The 17,957-nt window shown below is 45.2% G+C and overlaps 1 protein-coding gene across 11 annotated transcripts in view; it reads left to right on the top strand.

Moving 5' to 3' along the window:
- Positions 1–17,957, top strand: part of KCNT1 (potassium sodium-activated channel subfamily T member 1) — a 197,918-nt gene that overhangs the window by 156,504 nt on the left and 23,457 nt on the right. For all 11 annotated transcript variants that reach the window (XM_043530478.1, XM_043530477.1, XM_043530479.1 and 8 more), the window contains 8 exons: positions 161–269; positions 973–1,122; positions 1,447–1,685; positions 10,021–10,237; positions 13,576–13,681; positions 16,224–16,396; positions 16,664–16,735; positions 17,493–17,627. In XM_043530478.1, the coding sequence (XP_043386413.1) occupies positions 161–269; positions 973–1,122; positions 1,447–1,685; positions 10,021–10,237; positions 13,576–13,681; positions 16,224–16,396; positions 16,664–16,735; positions 17,493–17,627 (1,201 nt within the window). The remainder of the gene's footprint in view (positions 1–160; positions 270–972; positions 1,123–1,446; positions 1,686–10,020; positions 10,238–13,575; positions 13,682–16,223; positions 16,397–16,663; positions 16,736–17,492; positions 17,628–17,957) is intronic.

Here is a 17,957-nt window from a genome sequence, read left to right as displayed (position 1 = left end):
GTGCATGCTGTGCACCCCCTCCCCCGCCATCCTTCCATGCGTAGCAACTGGCTAGCTAGAAGATCATCCTTGGGACATTACACGTTGTAGGAGGTGTGTAAATCGGAAAAATGAAAGTGCTGCTCAGTGGGAAGCAATTGCACTGTCTCTTTACTTTCAGATCATGTGGTCTGCGAGGAAGAGTGCAAATACGCCATGCTGGCTTTGAACTGCGTCTGCCCAGCAACCTCCACGCTCATCACCCTGCTGGTTCATACATCCAGGGGCCAGTGAGTGCTGCCATTTTACTCATGAACTGGCTTCTGTTTGCGGGAATGATTTTTGCACATTCTTCACTCTGGGGTTGTCGTCTTAACATTTGCATTGGGTTAAAAATAGAGATTGGGCCTGAGCTACAAAGTTTAGATCTGGATCTATATTGACTTAAATCTGCCTTGAGAGAACGAATGATCTTGTGTTAAAGGGACAGAGACTGTCCTGTGAGACAGGATGACAGCAGAGCAAACTTTGGGTCGTCTTCAGTCATTCCAGGAGGCTGTTGTCAATAATCTGCGTGACACATGGAGCAGTTGGGTCAGGGGGCAGAGGTGTTCAGATGCCCTTCACTTTAGTCTGGGGTGGCAAACACAGCACCCACCTCTCGCTGCTGAGGGCCTGCCGAGCCTGACTCTTTAGGCATGGATTTTGAAGGCGCAGGCTCATCAATTCCCCCCTGCAATTCCCTTCCTGGCCACCAGCTTCCCCACTGACACAGCCTCGGAAGGGCCCATCTGGACTGGGCCCATAATTCCCACAAGACCAGCTTTAACCTAAACAGGGCTCCCCCACTTGGTTTGGGCTCAGAAAGCATGCTGGCCTTCCAGGAATTCCCCAATACCACGGTGATGGGGGAAAACCCTAGTGAGATCGCACTATGGTGGTGGAGCTGAGCACAAGCCCCTAACAGGCAGGGTTCTGTTCCTCTGGTTACAGAGAAGGCCAGGAGTCCCCGGAGCAGTGGCAAAGGATGTATGGGCGCTGCTCAGGCAACGAAGTATACCACATCCGCATGGGAGACAGCAAGTTCTTCATGGAATACGAAGGGAAAAGCTTCACCTACGCTGCCTTCCACGCACACAAAAAGTGAGCGCCAGCCTGGTTCGGTACCTCGAAGCCTTGGTGTGGGGATCCCTTGGGGCTTTTGGTACCGGTCTCACGGGTCGCGGTCGTTTAACTCTCTTGGTAAATAGCAGGGCAGTGGGGACTGGATTAATCCAATTCCCTCCGACACTGGTTTGGAAAGTTTCAAAGTGAGAGGAGAGTTTCCATTTCCTTCCGTTTTCTGTGCGCTGGGTCAGTGACGCTGGTATGAAACATTCACTGAGGCCCATGCAGTAGCTTTGCAAAAGAAAACAGAGTCTTTTCTAGGGAGTGGCCTTGAATGTCCACATTGTACTTCTGCCTTAGGTATGGCGTCTGCTTGATCGGCATCAGGAGGGAAGAGAACAAGAGCATCCTGCTGAACCCTGGGCCACGGCACATCATGACGGCGTCTGACACCTGCTTCTACATTAACATCACCAAGGAGGAGAACTCTGCCTTCATATTCAAGCAGGAGGAGAAGCAAAAGAAGAAAGGGTTTGCCGGGAGAGGGATCTATGACGGCCCATCCAGGCTGCCTGTTCACAGCATAATTGCAAGTATGGGTGAGTCCTTCTAGCCCTCCCAATGGAAGAGAGGAGAGCAGCACAGGCTGTGTGAATGAGCAGAGTGACAGTATCTCCCACAAACCTCACTCTAGTCTCCATGGGGCTTTTGGTTTTTGTTTAACTCCTGTTGAGTCCACTGTGAGTAATTCCTTTTGTGGTAGCAAACCAGGCCCCCCGCTCAAAGGAGTTTTGTGAGTGGTAGATGTCTGGTAATGAGCACATGGCTACTGGGATGTGAAACACCTTCACAACTAAGCGAGAGTGCTTTGCGATCCTTTTTCTGCTGAACACAAATGACCCAGCTCCTTTGGGTTGGATGAAACCAGAAACTTCACCCAAGACCCAAACCCAAACCTGAATTTGAATTGTTGTGAAAGCTGGAGAAAGTCAGGCTACTTTCAGCGGTTTCAGGGAGTTCTGTCTAATGGTTAGAGTACAGAATGGGGAGTCAGGATTCCTGGTTTGTACTCCTGCCTCTGCCACTGATGCGCTGTGCGGCCTCAGCCAAGTCACTTAACCTCCCTAACGTACGCTGTTTGCTGGCAAAGACACTTTCTCACCTCCAGTACTGCTCTTCCATTGAGAGCAACAGAGGAGGCTGCAGGATCGACAGGTCTCCAGTTGTGCTTGTGCATTTGTATCACCCTGTTGTCTAATCCCGCTCAGATCCATATGTACGCTGTTGCTTCTGCTGGTGCTATCATGGGTGGGAGCTGTACTGATGGAGAATTGTGGCTATGGAGTTTGCAAGCATAGATGCAGTTTCACCATCTATATAATGGGATAACACCACCTACCTCTTAGAGAGCTTGGGGCTTAGCTAATTTTGCAAAAAGCTTTAAGTGCTAAGAGTGCATGCTATTAAGCATTTCCTGGTTGTGCTAACTGCTACTAACTTCTAAGTAGTCATAACATTATGACAGATCCAGGATATTGTACTACTTCAAAATATAGTAGAAACAAATGCTGCCCTGAGTTACACATTCATTGATTTCACTGGGAGGTCTGGGCTTAGGAATGATCCAGGCTGCCAAGGAAACAGGAAGCTCTGTACAGTTCTGTTACCTACGGTAATTAATGAACACTCTCTCCCTTTCCCTTCTACCTTCCAAATTACCAACATCCCTTCGCTGCAGAAATAGCCGCTTTCCCTGCTCTTCTGTATGACACTTCCCTTCCCCGTCCTTGCTGTCTATTGTTCAGTAGCCGAAGAGTCACAGGGGAAATTAACTTTCTCCCATTTCCCCTCTGCAGGGAATCCAGCCCCACCCTTTTTGGTCTCTGGAGAAATGGAGCCAATTTCTCTTTGGCAAATTTTGTTTTAATCTGCACTGAAGGATCTCGTACTCTGCAGCGGTGCAGATGACAAATGAATAAGTCAGTAGCACTCGGCTCGTTGGCTTCTTACAAGGAAAACAGAGACAGGGAGAAAAAAACAGTTGAAAATATTGCCAGCGATGGAATCCCACATGGCCCTTCGCACAGCAGATGTCTGTGTATCCACCCTTTTGAAATAGCTCAGACCACGTGCTGTCGAGCAAAAGGGAGCTCTTTTCTCTCATCCTTTTGCACATGCTATTGCTGGTCTTCAGCTTCAGTCCCCAGACACAGTGAACCCCTGAAGTGGTTTCTTGAGCATTCATGTTCCTACCTTTGGCAAAAGCAAGCAGTATAGTGTATTGGGGAGGGAAAGCTCTGTAACTGCACCTGCGTCATCTCCCTGCCACGCAGGATCATACGTGCTCTTGCTGGGAAAAGTAGTCGGTACCCAACAAACAGCTAAGTGAAATCATTAAGAGAAGCTTGTCTTGCCATCCGCTTCTGCAGTAAGAGAATGTAGAGAGAGGCCACTGGGACAGAGCAATAGGATGTAGCTTTCCTGTTGTTTCCCCTAGTGAATGATCGTTTGTTTTAAAATTGCTCTTAGCAGTGAAACGCCATAAGCAGGTTATTAAAGTGTTTTATGTTTCTGTCATGCAGCTGGCTCCTGCTCTCGCCCTGGCTCACAGCTATTTCATAGCCGAACTGAGTGCTGGGAAAAGCTGCAAGGCTTGGGTAGAGGTTTTGATGCATGGGGCTCTCTCTTCCACACACTGCAGAGACAGAAATCTGGGAAGCTGCCCGCGGATGCAGGAGGTACTTAGGGCCATGTTGTCCCCTCTGCAGCAGCTCCCCGTGCTCTACAAAGATCCCTTTGTGGGTGCACAGTGGGAATTAGGAAGGGTGGATCCAGGGACCAGCTTCTCTAGAAGGCATTGTGGCCAGCTGCCCCTGGGACGCATCCATTGGGAGTTAATGCTGCAACCAGCAGACGCTGCTACTCTACGACCAGGAGAGACGCCTCCAGTGGGAGCCTGGCTCCTGCTGGAGCCTCATTGCCAGGGGAGCGGGGGCCCAAGCACTAGCAAGGAGCGGAAGCCATTCCTGGTGGGAGTTGTCCATTACTTCTGCCTCTATCCCCGTCTCACGAGGCCCCAGGATCTGCCGGGTTGGACGGCCAGGCCTCATGTCTGCGGGAGCGCTGGCTTCCCAGAGCTGTCCCTTTCAGGAGGGTTCGACCAAACCCGCCTTGCTTGTGAAGTACGAGAACATGCCCGGGCGAGACTGGAGTTGCAGCAGCACAGGACAGTTCTGAGGCGGGGGTTAGTTTGCCTCGGACGTATTTCTGCTGGGGCTGGGTCGTTGCTCTGCACGGTAAATAGGATTTGCAGCGTGACAGAAGGAGTGCACTGTGGTACTGTGTGAATCGGTCACAGAGAGCTCAGCAGTCACAGCCTGCAGAAGGGAAGGTCTGCTCTCCTTTTGCAGTCGTTTTGGCTACTCCCTGCACTTGGCCTGCGAGGTGCTCTCCTGCTCTGCCGTCATTGCAGAGGGTGATAGACAGCAGCTTTTCAGTAGTTCCCCGTAGCCCTCTGGTTTTAGGCTGTGCCTCCATATTTCACTGACTAGTTCCAGGGCTTATAGTAACGAAGCTCCACTCCTTTGCTGCGGAGTCACTGTCACTGCTGGCTTTTCAACCTCATGGCCTGAGCGGGCTCAGCTGTATCTGCTATGATTCATCCTCCTCCCTGGTCTCTGAGAGCTGTAACCTTGCCAGCAAAATTCACCGCTAACTACTATGTTGAATTATTCCCAACGAAAAAGGCTTGGCTGGATCGATCTCTCCTAGATGTAACAAAATGACAGCAGAAGAAAGTATTTTTGTTCTGGGTTTGCACTGCCCTGAGCACAGTGAGGTCCTGCTCCCTGACTGGGGCTCTCAGGCGCTGCATACAACTATAAATAAAAAGGGTAGGGTGCCCATGGCTTTACCCACATAGCTCTCTGTACACAGCTGACCAAAATGTTCCCTCCTAGCATTCTGTTCCTGAACCAGCCACTGTCTGGCTGTGTCTATGGACAGCCCAGATTTCCTTATCTGACTTGTTACCACACACAATTTTGGTGAATAAATTAGAGTGATACAAAATCAACATGGCACACATTAAATGGATTAAATGCTGGCTCACTGACAGGTCTCAAAATGTAATTGTAACCAGGGAATCCGGGTGAACTAGGTGTGTTTTCAGTGGGGTCCCACAGGAATCCGTTCTAGGTCCTACTCTATCTCACTTTTTTTTTTTTTCAATGACGTGGAGGAAAACATAAACTCATCACTGCTAAAGTTTGCAGATGACACAAAAATTGGAGTGTTAGATAATGAAGAGGACAGGCACCAGATACAGGGTGATCTGATCTCTTGGTAAACTGGGCACAAACAAACAATATGTGGTTTAATACAGCCATGTGTAAATATATACATCTAGAACAAAGAGCGTAGACCATACTTACACGTTCCTGGGATAAGGACTTGGAGGTCATGGTGGATAATCAGCTGAACATGAGCTCCCAGTGTGATGCTGAGGCCAAAATAGCTGAAGTACTCCTTGAATGCATAAACAGGGGACGATTGAGTAGGAGTAGAAAGGTTTTTCACCTGTATTTCGCACTGATGCAACCACTACTGGATTTTTGGGTCCAGTTCTGGTGTCCACATTTCAAGAAGTTTGTTGATAAATTGGCAAGGGATCAGAGAAGAGGTACAAGCATCATTAAAGGACTGGAAAACGTGCCTTATAGTGATAAGACTCAAGGAGCTCAAGTATTTAGTTTAACAAAGAGAAGGTTCAGGGGTGACTTGACCACAGTCTGTGAGTACCTACACAGGGAACAAATATTTGATCATGGGCTTTTCAGTCTAACAGGCAAAGGTATAAAAAGATCCAATGGAAGTTGAAGCTAGACAAGTTCAGACTGGAAATCAGGCAGTGGGAGTAATTAACAGAGAGAGTAATTAACCATTGCAACAACTTACCAAGGGTCATGGTGGATTCTCCATCACTGGCAATTTTAAAATCAAGGCTGGATGTTTTTCTAAAAGATCTGCTCTAGGTCAAACAGGAATTATTGTGGGGAAGTTCTCGGGCCTGTGCTATAGAGCTCGGACTAGATGATCACAGTGGGCCTCTCGGGCCTTAGAACCTATGACTCTGTAAAACAGGGATAATGGTACTTCTCCCCCTCTTGATTCTCAGATGGCAATTACTCCCTGCAGGTGCTAAGTTGTGTTACTGCCCAGCATGTCCATTAGCATTAAAGTTACTTGCTCCCATAAATACCCCATGCCTTGGAGAGAAGAATAGGCTCTGTTGTCTGCATTTTAAATCATGTTTATCTTGCATAACTTGGCAAATGGCGCAGGTCGCGCTGAAGTGCGTGGTACACTTTCTCCAAAAGGCCATGAATCCTTTTTTCCAGCTTTTCTCTGGGCAGCCTGAAATGGGGGGTTTGTTGGGAGAAGCCAGGCACAACAGGAGATTGTATTTCAGACAAATCATTTATCCATTTACACTCGAGCATAAACTTGCAAAAATTCTCCCAGCAGCAAGACGCAAAGCTCCTCGCTGAACAGCACTGGCTGATGTGCTTGTTACTTGGCTTGTTCTCAGTGGGAGCCTTTTCAAAACTCAGATGAGAGAGAGAGATAGAAATTATATTCTTCAAGTAGGTCACTCAGCATTCAGCTAGTTGGCTAGCAACAAGGGAGAGCGAGCCGAACTCCTGCACTTTGTTCACTGTGGCATTCACCCCTTTTGTAGCTATTTAAAAATATTTGCGTTTGACGAAGACTCATGAAACGCCGATAGTCACGATTTCCAGAAGTGATTGCTGAGTTTGATTTGCCAACTCAATACACCTTAAAAGCACCTGATTTTCAGAAAGTGCTGAGCACCCCCCGCCTTGGAAAAGTCTCAAGTTGGGCACCCAAAGAATGGAGGAACCCAGAATCACTTCTGAACATCTTGGCCCAAGTAGGTAGGAGAAAAGAGGTGGGATTTTTTTCAAGGATGTGAGGAAGAAAAGTGCCCAAGTCCCACTGAGAGTCATTGGGTGCCTAATTCTCTTATGTGGGCTGAAAAATCCCACCCAGACTCCCCATTTTGAATATTTAATTAGATGGCAACAGTCCAGAGTAAAGTTCTGGCCTTGCTTTGTTCTGGCTTTGCATATTTTGGACCACACATTGAGCCACACTTATTTTACAAAATGGATGGAGCAGACAGGGGTTATAATGGGTGAGGAAGAGGCGCAAGCACGGGGCTGGAGGTGCATTGTCTTTGTGAGACAGCAGGAGGCTATGAATCAGTGAGGTTAACAGCTCCCTGCTGCTATGAAGTACAGCTTGGGAAAGAGAGAGATTCGTAAAGGTAAAGCTGAAAGAGTTAAGAAAAATGATCCTGGAGTTCTCTGGACAAACGCTCCTCTTAAAAGCCGTCAGCAGTGTGGGTGGAGAGCCATGGATGGTGGTGTTAATAATACCACTCCGAAAATCTTTAGGCCCTTCCGTCAGCAGACTGCACCATGTTTTACCAATGTGAACAACTGTGAACTAATCACCTGAACTCACAACCACCCATGATCTTGGGAAGAGGGATGTGTTGAAAGTGGTGCTTTAGCCACCACCGAGATGCTGCTGCATGTGGGCTGCAGTGTGATATAAACTGCCTCTCCTACAGGAGGTTTGCCAGGATACCTAGATCAGTGTAGCTGTGCCACTGTACACAATATAGATCTCCTTTTCAGCTCCTGACTACATCCGACCCACCCAAGCTATTGTATAGATACACAAATAGGTTTTTACTGGCCATTTGGAAAGATACAAAGTGTTCCACTTAAACATAAAAGGATATGAGACGTATTAGTCTGGCATGGGTATTTTGCCAGGGACTTCTCATTGTATTTTTTAAATTCCCAGGTGTCTGACATTTTCCTTTGACTATGACTAATCCATGTTTAAAACAAAAGCCCCTTTTGCAGTCATTCTTGTAATATTCTCCTTGGATCCCTGCTCCAGTTTCTATTGTGGCCAAAGCTGTACCCACATTTTAACAAGCACTTGGACATAGTTTAGTGAACTTGGAATGTGGAACTTATTTATGAATGCAAGAAGAATTAGAGGTTTTAAACTTTTTTTTTCTTTGACTCTCAAATGTTTGAGGATTCTTTGATGAGGAATGTAGATGGCAGGGGTGTAATTCATAAGTGTGTAAGGGATTGAAGAGACTTGAAGTTCCGTGGGATTTACGCACCTAAATCCCTCAGTGTTTCTGATCATCTCTCCCATGATAAACAGTATGGTGACCAAAAGCCTTGTAGTTCTACCACTAAGACTTTTCGAAAAAGACTAGCACAGACTATTCGTTATAGGCTATGTTTTAGTCACGTGTATTTTTAGTAAAAGTCATGGACAGGTCAGGGGCAGTAAACAAAAATTCACGGCCCGTGACCTGTCCATTACTTTTACTGCATATCCCTAACTAAAACTTGGGTGAGGGGACCGCAGGTGCTCTGGGGTGTGTGGATCCAAGGCTTCCGTGACCTCCGTGACAGACTCACAGGCTTAGTTATAGCCCATAATGCCAGTGGCTGCTTGCTCCATTGTGGGGTCACTGCTTCAGCATCCACAAAGAGCACAAGATCTGCTGATGAGCTGCTTGGAAACCAGGCCACGTGAGGAGGGGCGCAGCTGCCACGTGGGGATAATTTCACATTGTATGTTATGATGTGATTTTTCTGAACCAAGCTATTAGGACTCCAGAATGTTCGTAAGCAGCAAAATACTTGCTATAGCAACCATGCAAGCAAACAGAACATTCCCATTTTTGAAACTATGGGAGACAGTGGTTGCCCTCAAATGTTCCGGTCAAGTATGGGGTTTTTTGAGTTCAAATATAGTAAGAAAATGTATTGTGCTATCCGGGGAATTCAGTGAGTTGAAAAAATAGCAATTAGAATCACAAATAAGAATGGGTCAAATTGAGGGAAGACGTTACACCTCCTAAACCCACCCCCAAAATCCAGCTCTGTCCCCGTGATATACCACAATGAGACTTCCCTCACCCAAGAGCTACATAATCTGATCATCCCTTGCCTGTCATGTGAGCTCTGCCGAGCAATGAAATTGTTCATTAGTGTGTTTACATGTTGATTGTTTGGCTTCAGAGTCAATGTCCCCTTGGAATTGAATAGGATAAACTCGGGCGTAAATGTTCTCCACATTTTCAGAATGGGTTGGTTCAAGTTTTGGCAGATGTTTTTCCCCCCAGGTTTTTATAAATCAAACCAATTTTATAAATTCCCAGTGAAGGATAGAAATCTTGCCTGTCGATGGCTTTGGATGTCATTGTGAATGTGTCAGACAGCCTGAGAGGTGCAAATATTTCCCAGCCGTGCAGTGAAGGGAGCACCTTTATATACCGATCATTACCCTGATGAACACAGATTCAGTTTTGCTCTATAGCAAACCTCTGTCAGTATAAGGGCTCAATCCTGCAAGGTTCTGGCCCCAATCCAAAACACACAAGTACATGCTTAACTTTACGAGTGCAAGCAGTCCTATTGATACGGCAGAGCTAGTGAAAGCTCCCCGTCTTGTGTCTGGGATATAAGTGTTTGGCTACCCTTTATATCAAGGTTCCATTTAGAAATTATTAATAGCTGTCTTAATTAAAGAGGTAACCAGTTTTTAGAGTCCAATGGGTCAATAGGTTGCTTAGAACCATCTGCAACACCTTATGCTGATGTGCTTAGAACCATCAATAATATGCCCTACGGATGTCTGTAACATGCTTATACCATCTGTTCATCATTATTAGCTGATTTTGTAGACTGTTTATAAATAGAACCTTAATACAAAGTGCGACTGGATGTTCTTCCTGTTCTTTCTTCCCTGCAGTGCCATTGGATTTATTTATTGCTATTTATATTGTCCTTCCTCCCTCTTCTTTTCCAGGTACAGTAGCCATGGACCTGCAGAACACGGAATGTCGCCCTGTTAACAGCAGCAAGCTGACCCTGCCAGCTGAAAATGGATCAGGTAACAGACGGCCCAGCATTGCCCCGGTCCTAGAGCTAGCAGACAGCTCTTCCCTCCTGCCCTGTGATCTGCTCAGCGACCAGTCAGAAGATGAGATGACTCAGTCAGATGACGAAGGACTTACTGTTGTAGAGTGAGTTGCCATTTGAGAGCATCATCTCTTAATGTTAGTGTCACTGCATCATCATAAGCAATCAACTCCTATGGGGCTTGGGATTTTCAAAAGACTTTAAGGGGTTTATATGTCCAATTACCATTGTCTTTCAACTAATTCCATTATTATTATTATTATTTTATTTTATTTCATTACTTTTACTGTGGTAGTGAGTAAAGAGTCCTGATCATGGACCAGGATGGTGGTTGTTATAGAAACACATGCCAAAAATGACACCTGCCTCAAATTGCTTACAGTCCAAGTACCCTGGGTTCCTTTGAAAACCCGAGCTGTGAAGTTTAAAGTTGGTGAGCTTGCTACGACTATTATTTACTATTTGTATTGGGATAACCGCTATTATTATTTATTTGAATTATTGTACCTACCTAAGCAAGCTGCACTTCTGAGCTGTGCTTAGAGTTGATACAATGAGACATCTCCCAACAATTTGCAATAAATACACATTCTTTGCAGTTTTTTGTTAATCCTCAATAATCAGGTGTAAACAATCCATCTGTGTTTACCATAATCCTGTCTCTAAATCTAACAGTTACCATTGATCTTGTCTCTTCCTTCTTCAAAGCACTGGGCACACATATATTCATCTAAATCTCAATTTATTTTGAATTAAAGATTCTCTCTAAAAAAAAGTTTGAGAGTTGCAGAAATTGCTGGAAATTAAAGATTTACAAGCCTATGTTAGAGCTACAGTAAATACTGCAGGTTGTTCAGAAGAAAGAAAAATTAAAGGAGAGAGGTTTAGAAAGACAGGAATTGCCAGACTAGCTCAAATCAGTGGCCTGCTTCTGACAGTGGTCTGCACCAGTTGTTTCAGAGGAAGGTGCAAGAAACCCTGCAGAAGGCAGTTATTCAAAGAAGAAAATATTTGTGGTGCATAAACTATATTGGAGCTATAAAAGCACCAATCTGCAATTTTTGAGCATGCATCTTTAAAAGCAAAGATCCTGTGCTGAAGGGTGCTACTCTCTATGATGCCATCAGGTAATTCGATCAACCCCAGGGTGAAGGAACGAGGAATCATGCCTAGACAGGCCCTAGCTAAAATACAGTCATACAGTCCTGCCTATATGGATTGGAGTTACGGAACAATAAAATCAGATCTAAGGGAATTTGCAATCTGAGCTGCGTTCTGTGGCGTTTTTCTTTTTCATCAAGGGACGCCTCAGTTAAATGTACAGCAATAAAATGATTTAATGTGGCAGCTGCTTGAATAACAGAAATTAGGGATGGCGGAGATCTAAGAGGTAATCTGGCTCCTCCGACTCGTAGCCAGTGCACAGTGGTTCCCCGCAGCGTATTGTCGAATGTTTTTCCCGGTTTAGTTCCGGTGACCCAGGCAGTGGTTTCCCTATCGCGTCTCTTGGGTCGCCATTCCAAAGTCTAATGTCTTCTCTACACTAAGGATTTGCCACCCCCTAGCCTGAGTTACGCTCCACCATTATAAAGTGCAGCTTTCCTGGTTTACACTAGGAGTTTGTACTACTGCGGTGACATCAGTGACTGAAGGCGGGAATTGGGGGTACATCCCTAGGGAAGACAAAGCCCAGTAGGCTTCAGCATTAGGGGATTTTTCCTGCTGTCCAGCCTAAATTTTCCTTTGGTCAATTTTTCTCATGACTCCTACTTATATACTTGAGCTGCTAATTTACAGCTGTGTGAAACACACAAAGAAAGCATGAGTCTGCCCTGGGATGGACAAAGGGAGAGTAGTGAGCCTGCTTAGCTTTGAATCAGGGACCTTTTCAGGTTAGGCACACCTGGCTGTTGCCTGAAGATGCTGTAAAAAAGCATCTGTCTTTTGTTTATTACTGATAAGCTACAGGCACGAGAGCTCAACAGTTAATACAACAGTAATTTGTGTGTACAGCCCCTGGTGCCATGGGGCTTTGTTCCTGATTGAGGCCACTGGGCACTCCCATACTACGAACGTTAAATTATACTATTGATAGCACACTGCTAAGGCCTTGATCTTGGTCCTGTCAAAATCAGTGGGACTTTTGACTTCAAAGAGAGCAAGGCCAGTATTGAAGTGCAATGCAGGAGTCACCAGCGAGAACGGAAAAAAGTCCTCAGATCTGTGCTGTCTATTAAAATAGCCAGCAGGGCTCATCTTGGTATTTTGCATTTTCCAGTGGAGTGGAAGAACAAACCCAATGAAATTATTTTACCCTTCACTAAAATCCTGTTGGCATAAATTAACCTCCTGAGAATAGTTTTTACTCTGCTTCTGCTATATTGCTGTGGAAACTGTGATTGAATGTTATCGGCAATGACATGCTGAGCCGACCAGCAATTATGTCAGTGATGAATGTTTATAAAACAGTGCTAGAGCAACACCGTGTGGTCAGTTCAGTGTGTTCAAACATTAGCTTGTCAGACACTGACGGTGAAGCAGTTTTGCCTTATTCCCAGTTCCTTGCTTGCAGTTTTGGAGAAGCATCCCTTGACCGCTGAAGAAGTCACACTGAGCTAGAAGCACTCTGTGGACTTAGCAGAATTTCCCCACCAGCTCCCTTTCCTCTGCTACCTCAGGGGCAGGGAAGGGATTGTATTCTGCATTCTCCATCATTAGGGAAGTAAAATGTTGATTCCAGCTGTAAAAATATTAATGTAAAGTAGCAGTCAGTATTGCATTCATTTGTGACGTTGCTTTAATAAATCATTTGTGTGTGTGTGTGTGTGTGTGTGTGTGTTTCTCTCTTTGTTGGCTCTTACAAGATAAACAATTTGTGCAGATGCATGTGTCCACACTCACTCAAATTTATTTGGCTTATAATTTAACGTATACTTTTAATTACTTTGTAAGCTGAAAGCTTTCTATTCCTTCAGTTATATCAGGAACGCAAATTACAGCGTGTCCAGTATGTTTAAAAAAAACCTGCCTACAAATGTGCTGTGAGATTGTGAATCTGTATTGGGCTTGAAACTCTATGCCATTCTGTGATGTTTAGATTTAAGATGTGGGTTCAGGCCCATTGCTGTTAAAAGCTGCTAGATGCCTTTATCTTCCACAGTCTGCTTAGTTCTCTGGCTGTCCTTGAGAACAAAGTCTTTAAAAGATATTCCCCAAGCCTGGAAATGGCAAAAGTATTTTCAAATAAACTTATCTTGAAAAATTCCTAGGCTGTTTTGGAAGAATTTATAAAACATCCTTACTGTGATCTGCATAAACCCATGAGGTTCCAGTGTTTCTAAACAGTCTGAGTATGGACAAATGTGTTTGCCAGGGCAAATAAGTGTTCCTTGTGTGTGTGAAAAATATACAGGTGCCCTGATGCATGTTGTCTCCTCTGCAGATATGTGAAAGGCTACCCCCCGAACTCGCCCTACATTGGGAGTTCTCCCACTTTGTGCCACCTTCTACCTGTAAAAGCCCCTTTCTGCTGCTTGAGGTTGGACAAGGTAAGAGGCTGCTGTGACAGTATTTAAAGGTTCCAGTGATGTTATTTGCACTTTCATTTGTGGCAGGGGCTTGAAGCACTTTACTAAGGTAGGGCAGCATTATTACCTCCAATGGTGAGAACACAAGCCTGGGTGTTCAATTCCCAGCTCCACCACAGATTTTGTATGTGACCTTGGGCATGTCATTAAATGTGTGTATCAACTTCCCATCTGTAAAATGGGGACGTTAGTATTTTCCCTAGTCTAAGGGGTTGAATGAGGATAAATACATTAAAGATTGTGAGGAGATCAGTATGGCTATGGGGGCCATATATGCACCTTAGATAGATAGAAGTGCAGTTACACTGGGTCAGTGATAGGGATGAGAATAGACCCTACATCTGCACATAGCCTCTTTGGTGGCTGCCAGGGGAATAGGTGTAATGCTTACCTGGGAAAACGAGAATGTGAAAACACCTGCTTTTTGACAGCAGCTTAAGTGCATGATCCGAAACGTGCCAGGCCAGTCCTGTGCAGACCCCACCCTGCAGCAGAATGAGTCACGCGGGAGCTGTGATTTGACACTTTGCCTGTCTGCTGGTGGTTACTTTGTGGCTTTGTAAAGCGTTTGCTTTCCTCACACTGTGATCTGTGAGAGGGCTGGAAACATTTTATTGAAAGATGCAGGAGCTTCTCTAGTTTTCTGGGGTAACCTTTTCCTTTTAAGCAATAATTACATGGCTCTGTACTGATAACCCAGTTGTTTTCTGTGTATTGCACCTTGAAGTTCCCAGATGATTGGTGTCTTCAGTGGCAGCTGCCATTTTGTGAGGCAGCATGTTACAGAGCAGACACTGTGCTCACTCCCAGTGAGACTTTACTTTTGTTCTTCCTTTGCTTGTTTTTCCTTAATATAAGCTAACTCATTCTGAGGAGGGGCCAAACTAGTACAGTTCGGCTGCTTTTCATTGCCCTGCCAGTGAAATTTAGTCTGAAAGCCTGATTAACTGAGCCTGGCAGAGTGACCCCCATTTAAGCATTATCCTCCAGCGGCATGGAGCCAACTTATGGGCTCTCACACCACTCGCCAGGACATCTTCATGCATCAGTCCTGCAGCTGTAGTTTGGCCAATTTGGTCTTTTTCAGCTAGAATAAGTTAGATCAGCAGTTTAACGGGAGTGCAAAAGTAAGGTTGAAGACACCTGTGGGACACATACTTAGCTGGTGTGAATTGATGGTTCCCACCAGCTGAGGATCCAGCCCTGTGTAGGGGAACCATATTAGTTTTAACTTAGTCTCAGTGACGTGTTAGAGGCTTGTCCATCTCTAGGCGTTGATCCACAAGGGAAACATCTGAACTTCAGGGCATGCCGGGGGGGTTCCCCAAAACCAGCTTTGATTTCATTGTTGGGAACTGGTCATGTAAAAACGGGTTTCAGAGTAGCAGCCGTGTTAGTCTGTATCGCAAAAAGAACAGGAGTACTTGTGGCACCTTAGAGACTAACAAATTTATGAGAGCATAAGCTTTTGTTGGCTACAGCCCACTTCATCGGATGCACTGAATGGAACATATAGTAAGAAGATTATATATATAAAGAGAAGGTGGAATTTGCCATACAAACCGTAAGAGGCTATTAGGCTAATAGCCAGGCTAATAGCCTCTTACAGTTTGTATGGCAAATTCCACCTTCTCTGTGCGTGTGTATATGTGTGTGTATATGTATATGTGTATATATATATTTATAATCTTACTATATGTTCCATTCAGTGCATCCAATGAAGTGGGCTGTGGCCCACGAAAGCTTATGCTCTCATAAATTTGATAGTCTCTAAGGTGCCATAAAAAGGCACTTTCATGTTTCTGATCTAAGTCACTGATTCAGACACATCCCAGTTATCTGTCACTGAAAGTTGTTACTTTCTGTCAACCAGGGGTCTATGAAACAAGTCATTGGCCTTGTCCCTCATGGGCAGGAGTCCTTAGCACTAAACCCACTACAATAACTGTCCTCCTTTTTAGAAGTCTCAGCTGTGAGACCAAAGACTGAATAGACCTGGAGACTGAACTCCCTTTGGGAGAGTATCCCTGCGAGTCAGGTTCAAGGCATATGTGGGGCAGTTTGGGAGAGCTGGCATTGGGTTAGGCCCAGTTAGTAGAGAGCTAACCTCTCCAGGACTGGTTACTCTGATCCCTTCCCGCAGCAAAAAATTCACTTTCAAAACTTAAAAAAGGAAGAATAGTGAAAGTGAGCTGGGGTGTGGGGCCATCAAAGCCCTCAGGCCCAGACATGGGAAGGTTGAAATTTGGATACATTCCAAATCATCTCTAGATCAACTCTCTGCAGGATCATTCTCTCACTCTGGGGGCTCATGAGCTTCTGCACAGCTCACAGCTCAGAGCCAAGCTGGCTCAGTGCTTTTGCCATGTCTGAATGTTAGAAGATTCCCCTTTCCTGGGGGAGAAAACAGCCATTTTATCCTTATTTTCCTAACAGTGTCAGGACAGATGGGCAGCTCTATAGACTGATCACTGAGCCACGGTGCTTTTCTGTCTCTGCACAGGGCTGCAAGCACAACAGTTATGAAGATGCCAAGGCCTATGGGTTTAAGAACAAATTGATTATAGTTTCAGCAGAGACTGCTGGGAATGGCCTGTATAATTTCATCGTCCCTCTCCGTGCATACTATAGGTCCCGGAAAGAGTTAAACCCAATTGTATTGCTACTGGACAACAAGCAAGTACTCTTCCAAAGTTGTTTTCCATTGCATCAGATCTTTCCCTGCATTCAAATGGGTGTTTCATACTGTGTATATATGGGAGGAGTTAAATGGGTGATTTTAGCATTTTTAATATAATACCTAAAATCTGATGGCCTGATTCTCCTGTCACATTAGTTTTTCACCATTGACGTCTGTGCATTCACTCCTGAATTATACTAGTAAGCAAGGGGAAAAGAAAATGCCCCTATCAACCTTCTTGCTGTTTGCCTCTCTTCTTCCAGGCCTGAGAACCACTTCTTGGAAGCCATCTGTTGTTTCCCCATGGTTTACTACATGGAAGGCACTATCGATAAGTAAGTGTCTTGTTTACAGCTATCAGTATTTACAATGTGTTGCAAATCAAAGGAGAAAATAGCCCTGATTCTGCAGAGGAAAATTAAATAAGCAAAGGGATGCTATACTGCCAGTACCAGGCACACAGTATCACTGGCAATAAGGACCAGTATTTACCAAGAATAATCGGCTTCACATGCAGCCTCTTACAGCCTAATCAATGGTGCGTAGCTGCTCCCATCCTACTTAGCTGATCCCCATGTTATAGGCATGGACAGCAGCAGTGAAGTTTGGATTCAGAGCTGAACTTCCCCAGGGCTTCAGGGGAATTCGGAGATGGTCTTCTCCATCTCTACTTCCAAGACGAGCACTGCTTTTCTATCTGTGTGTCAGGGTAGTTATATGGACTCCCGTCACTGTAGTACTGGAGCACGACCATCTAGAATTAGGTTAGACTCTTTCTTACCTAGCAGACATATCATACATTTGATGTCTTGGGTTCTCTAACTGGCAAAGCTAAAGTTGGGAGATTGTCACATTTTAAGACCCTGCAACTATACAATAGTTTGGGCTTCATCTCAAGTTTTTCCCCCTCCTAGGATTTGTTAGTCTGTACTGGACATGGTTATGGTTATTTCAGTAGCATTTTGCATGCACAGGATTGCCTGGGCATTTATTCTGTGCAAATACATGGGTATGTTTGCAAACGATCATTCAGCATCTTATTTTCCAATGGATTAACCCCCCACAACCTTTTGTCTTGGGGGATTGTTCCAGCCTAGACAGTTTGCTGCAGTGTGGGATCATTTATGCTGACAACTTGGTGGTTGTGGATAAGGAAAGCACAATGAGTGCAGAGGAGGATTACATGGCAGATGCAAAAACAATTGTCAACGTCCAGACCATGTTCCGGTAAGAAGCAGCTATGGGTTCTGCTCTGTCATCTGCACCTGCCTCTCTTCTGATAGTATTTTATTTGTCTTAATGGAAACAAAAGACTCAGAATGGGCCCAGGCAGAGGGTGTGGTGGGAGGTGCCTATATTAGCTGGCCCTTTCTGCAATGAGTTGAACTGTCCTTGGTGTGAGTGGGGACTCTGCACACTGAGGGTTTGCAGGGTCAGGCATCTACAGAGGATATTAGGTCTGGGTTCCCAGGTTGGGCTCCTGTGTTTGACATGGCCTGCATCTGGCCCTTGCACACAGGCATGCTAAGTAATAAAGAGAGTCCTTGCACTCTATCC

The sequence above is a fragment of the Chelonia mydas genome, chromosome 16, assembly GCF_015237465.2.
Source record: "Chelonia mydas isolate rCheMyd1 chromosome 16, rCheMyd1.pri.v2, whole genome shotgun sequence".
NCBI classification, from domain to species: domain Eukaryota; kingdom Metazoa; phylum Chordata; order Testudines; family Cheloniidae; genus Chelonia; species Chelonia mydas.
This window is presented reverse-complemented; position numbering and strand designations above follow the sequence as displayed.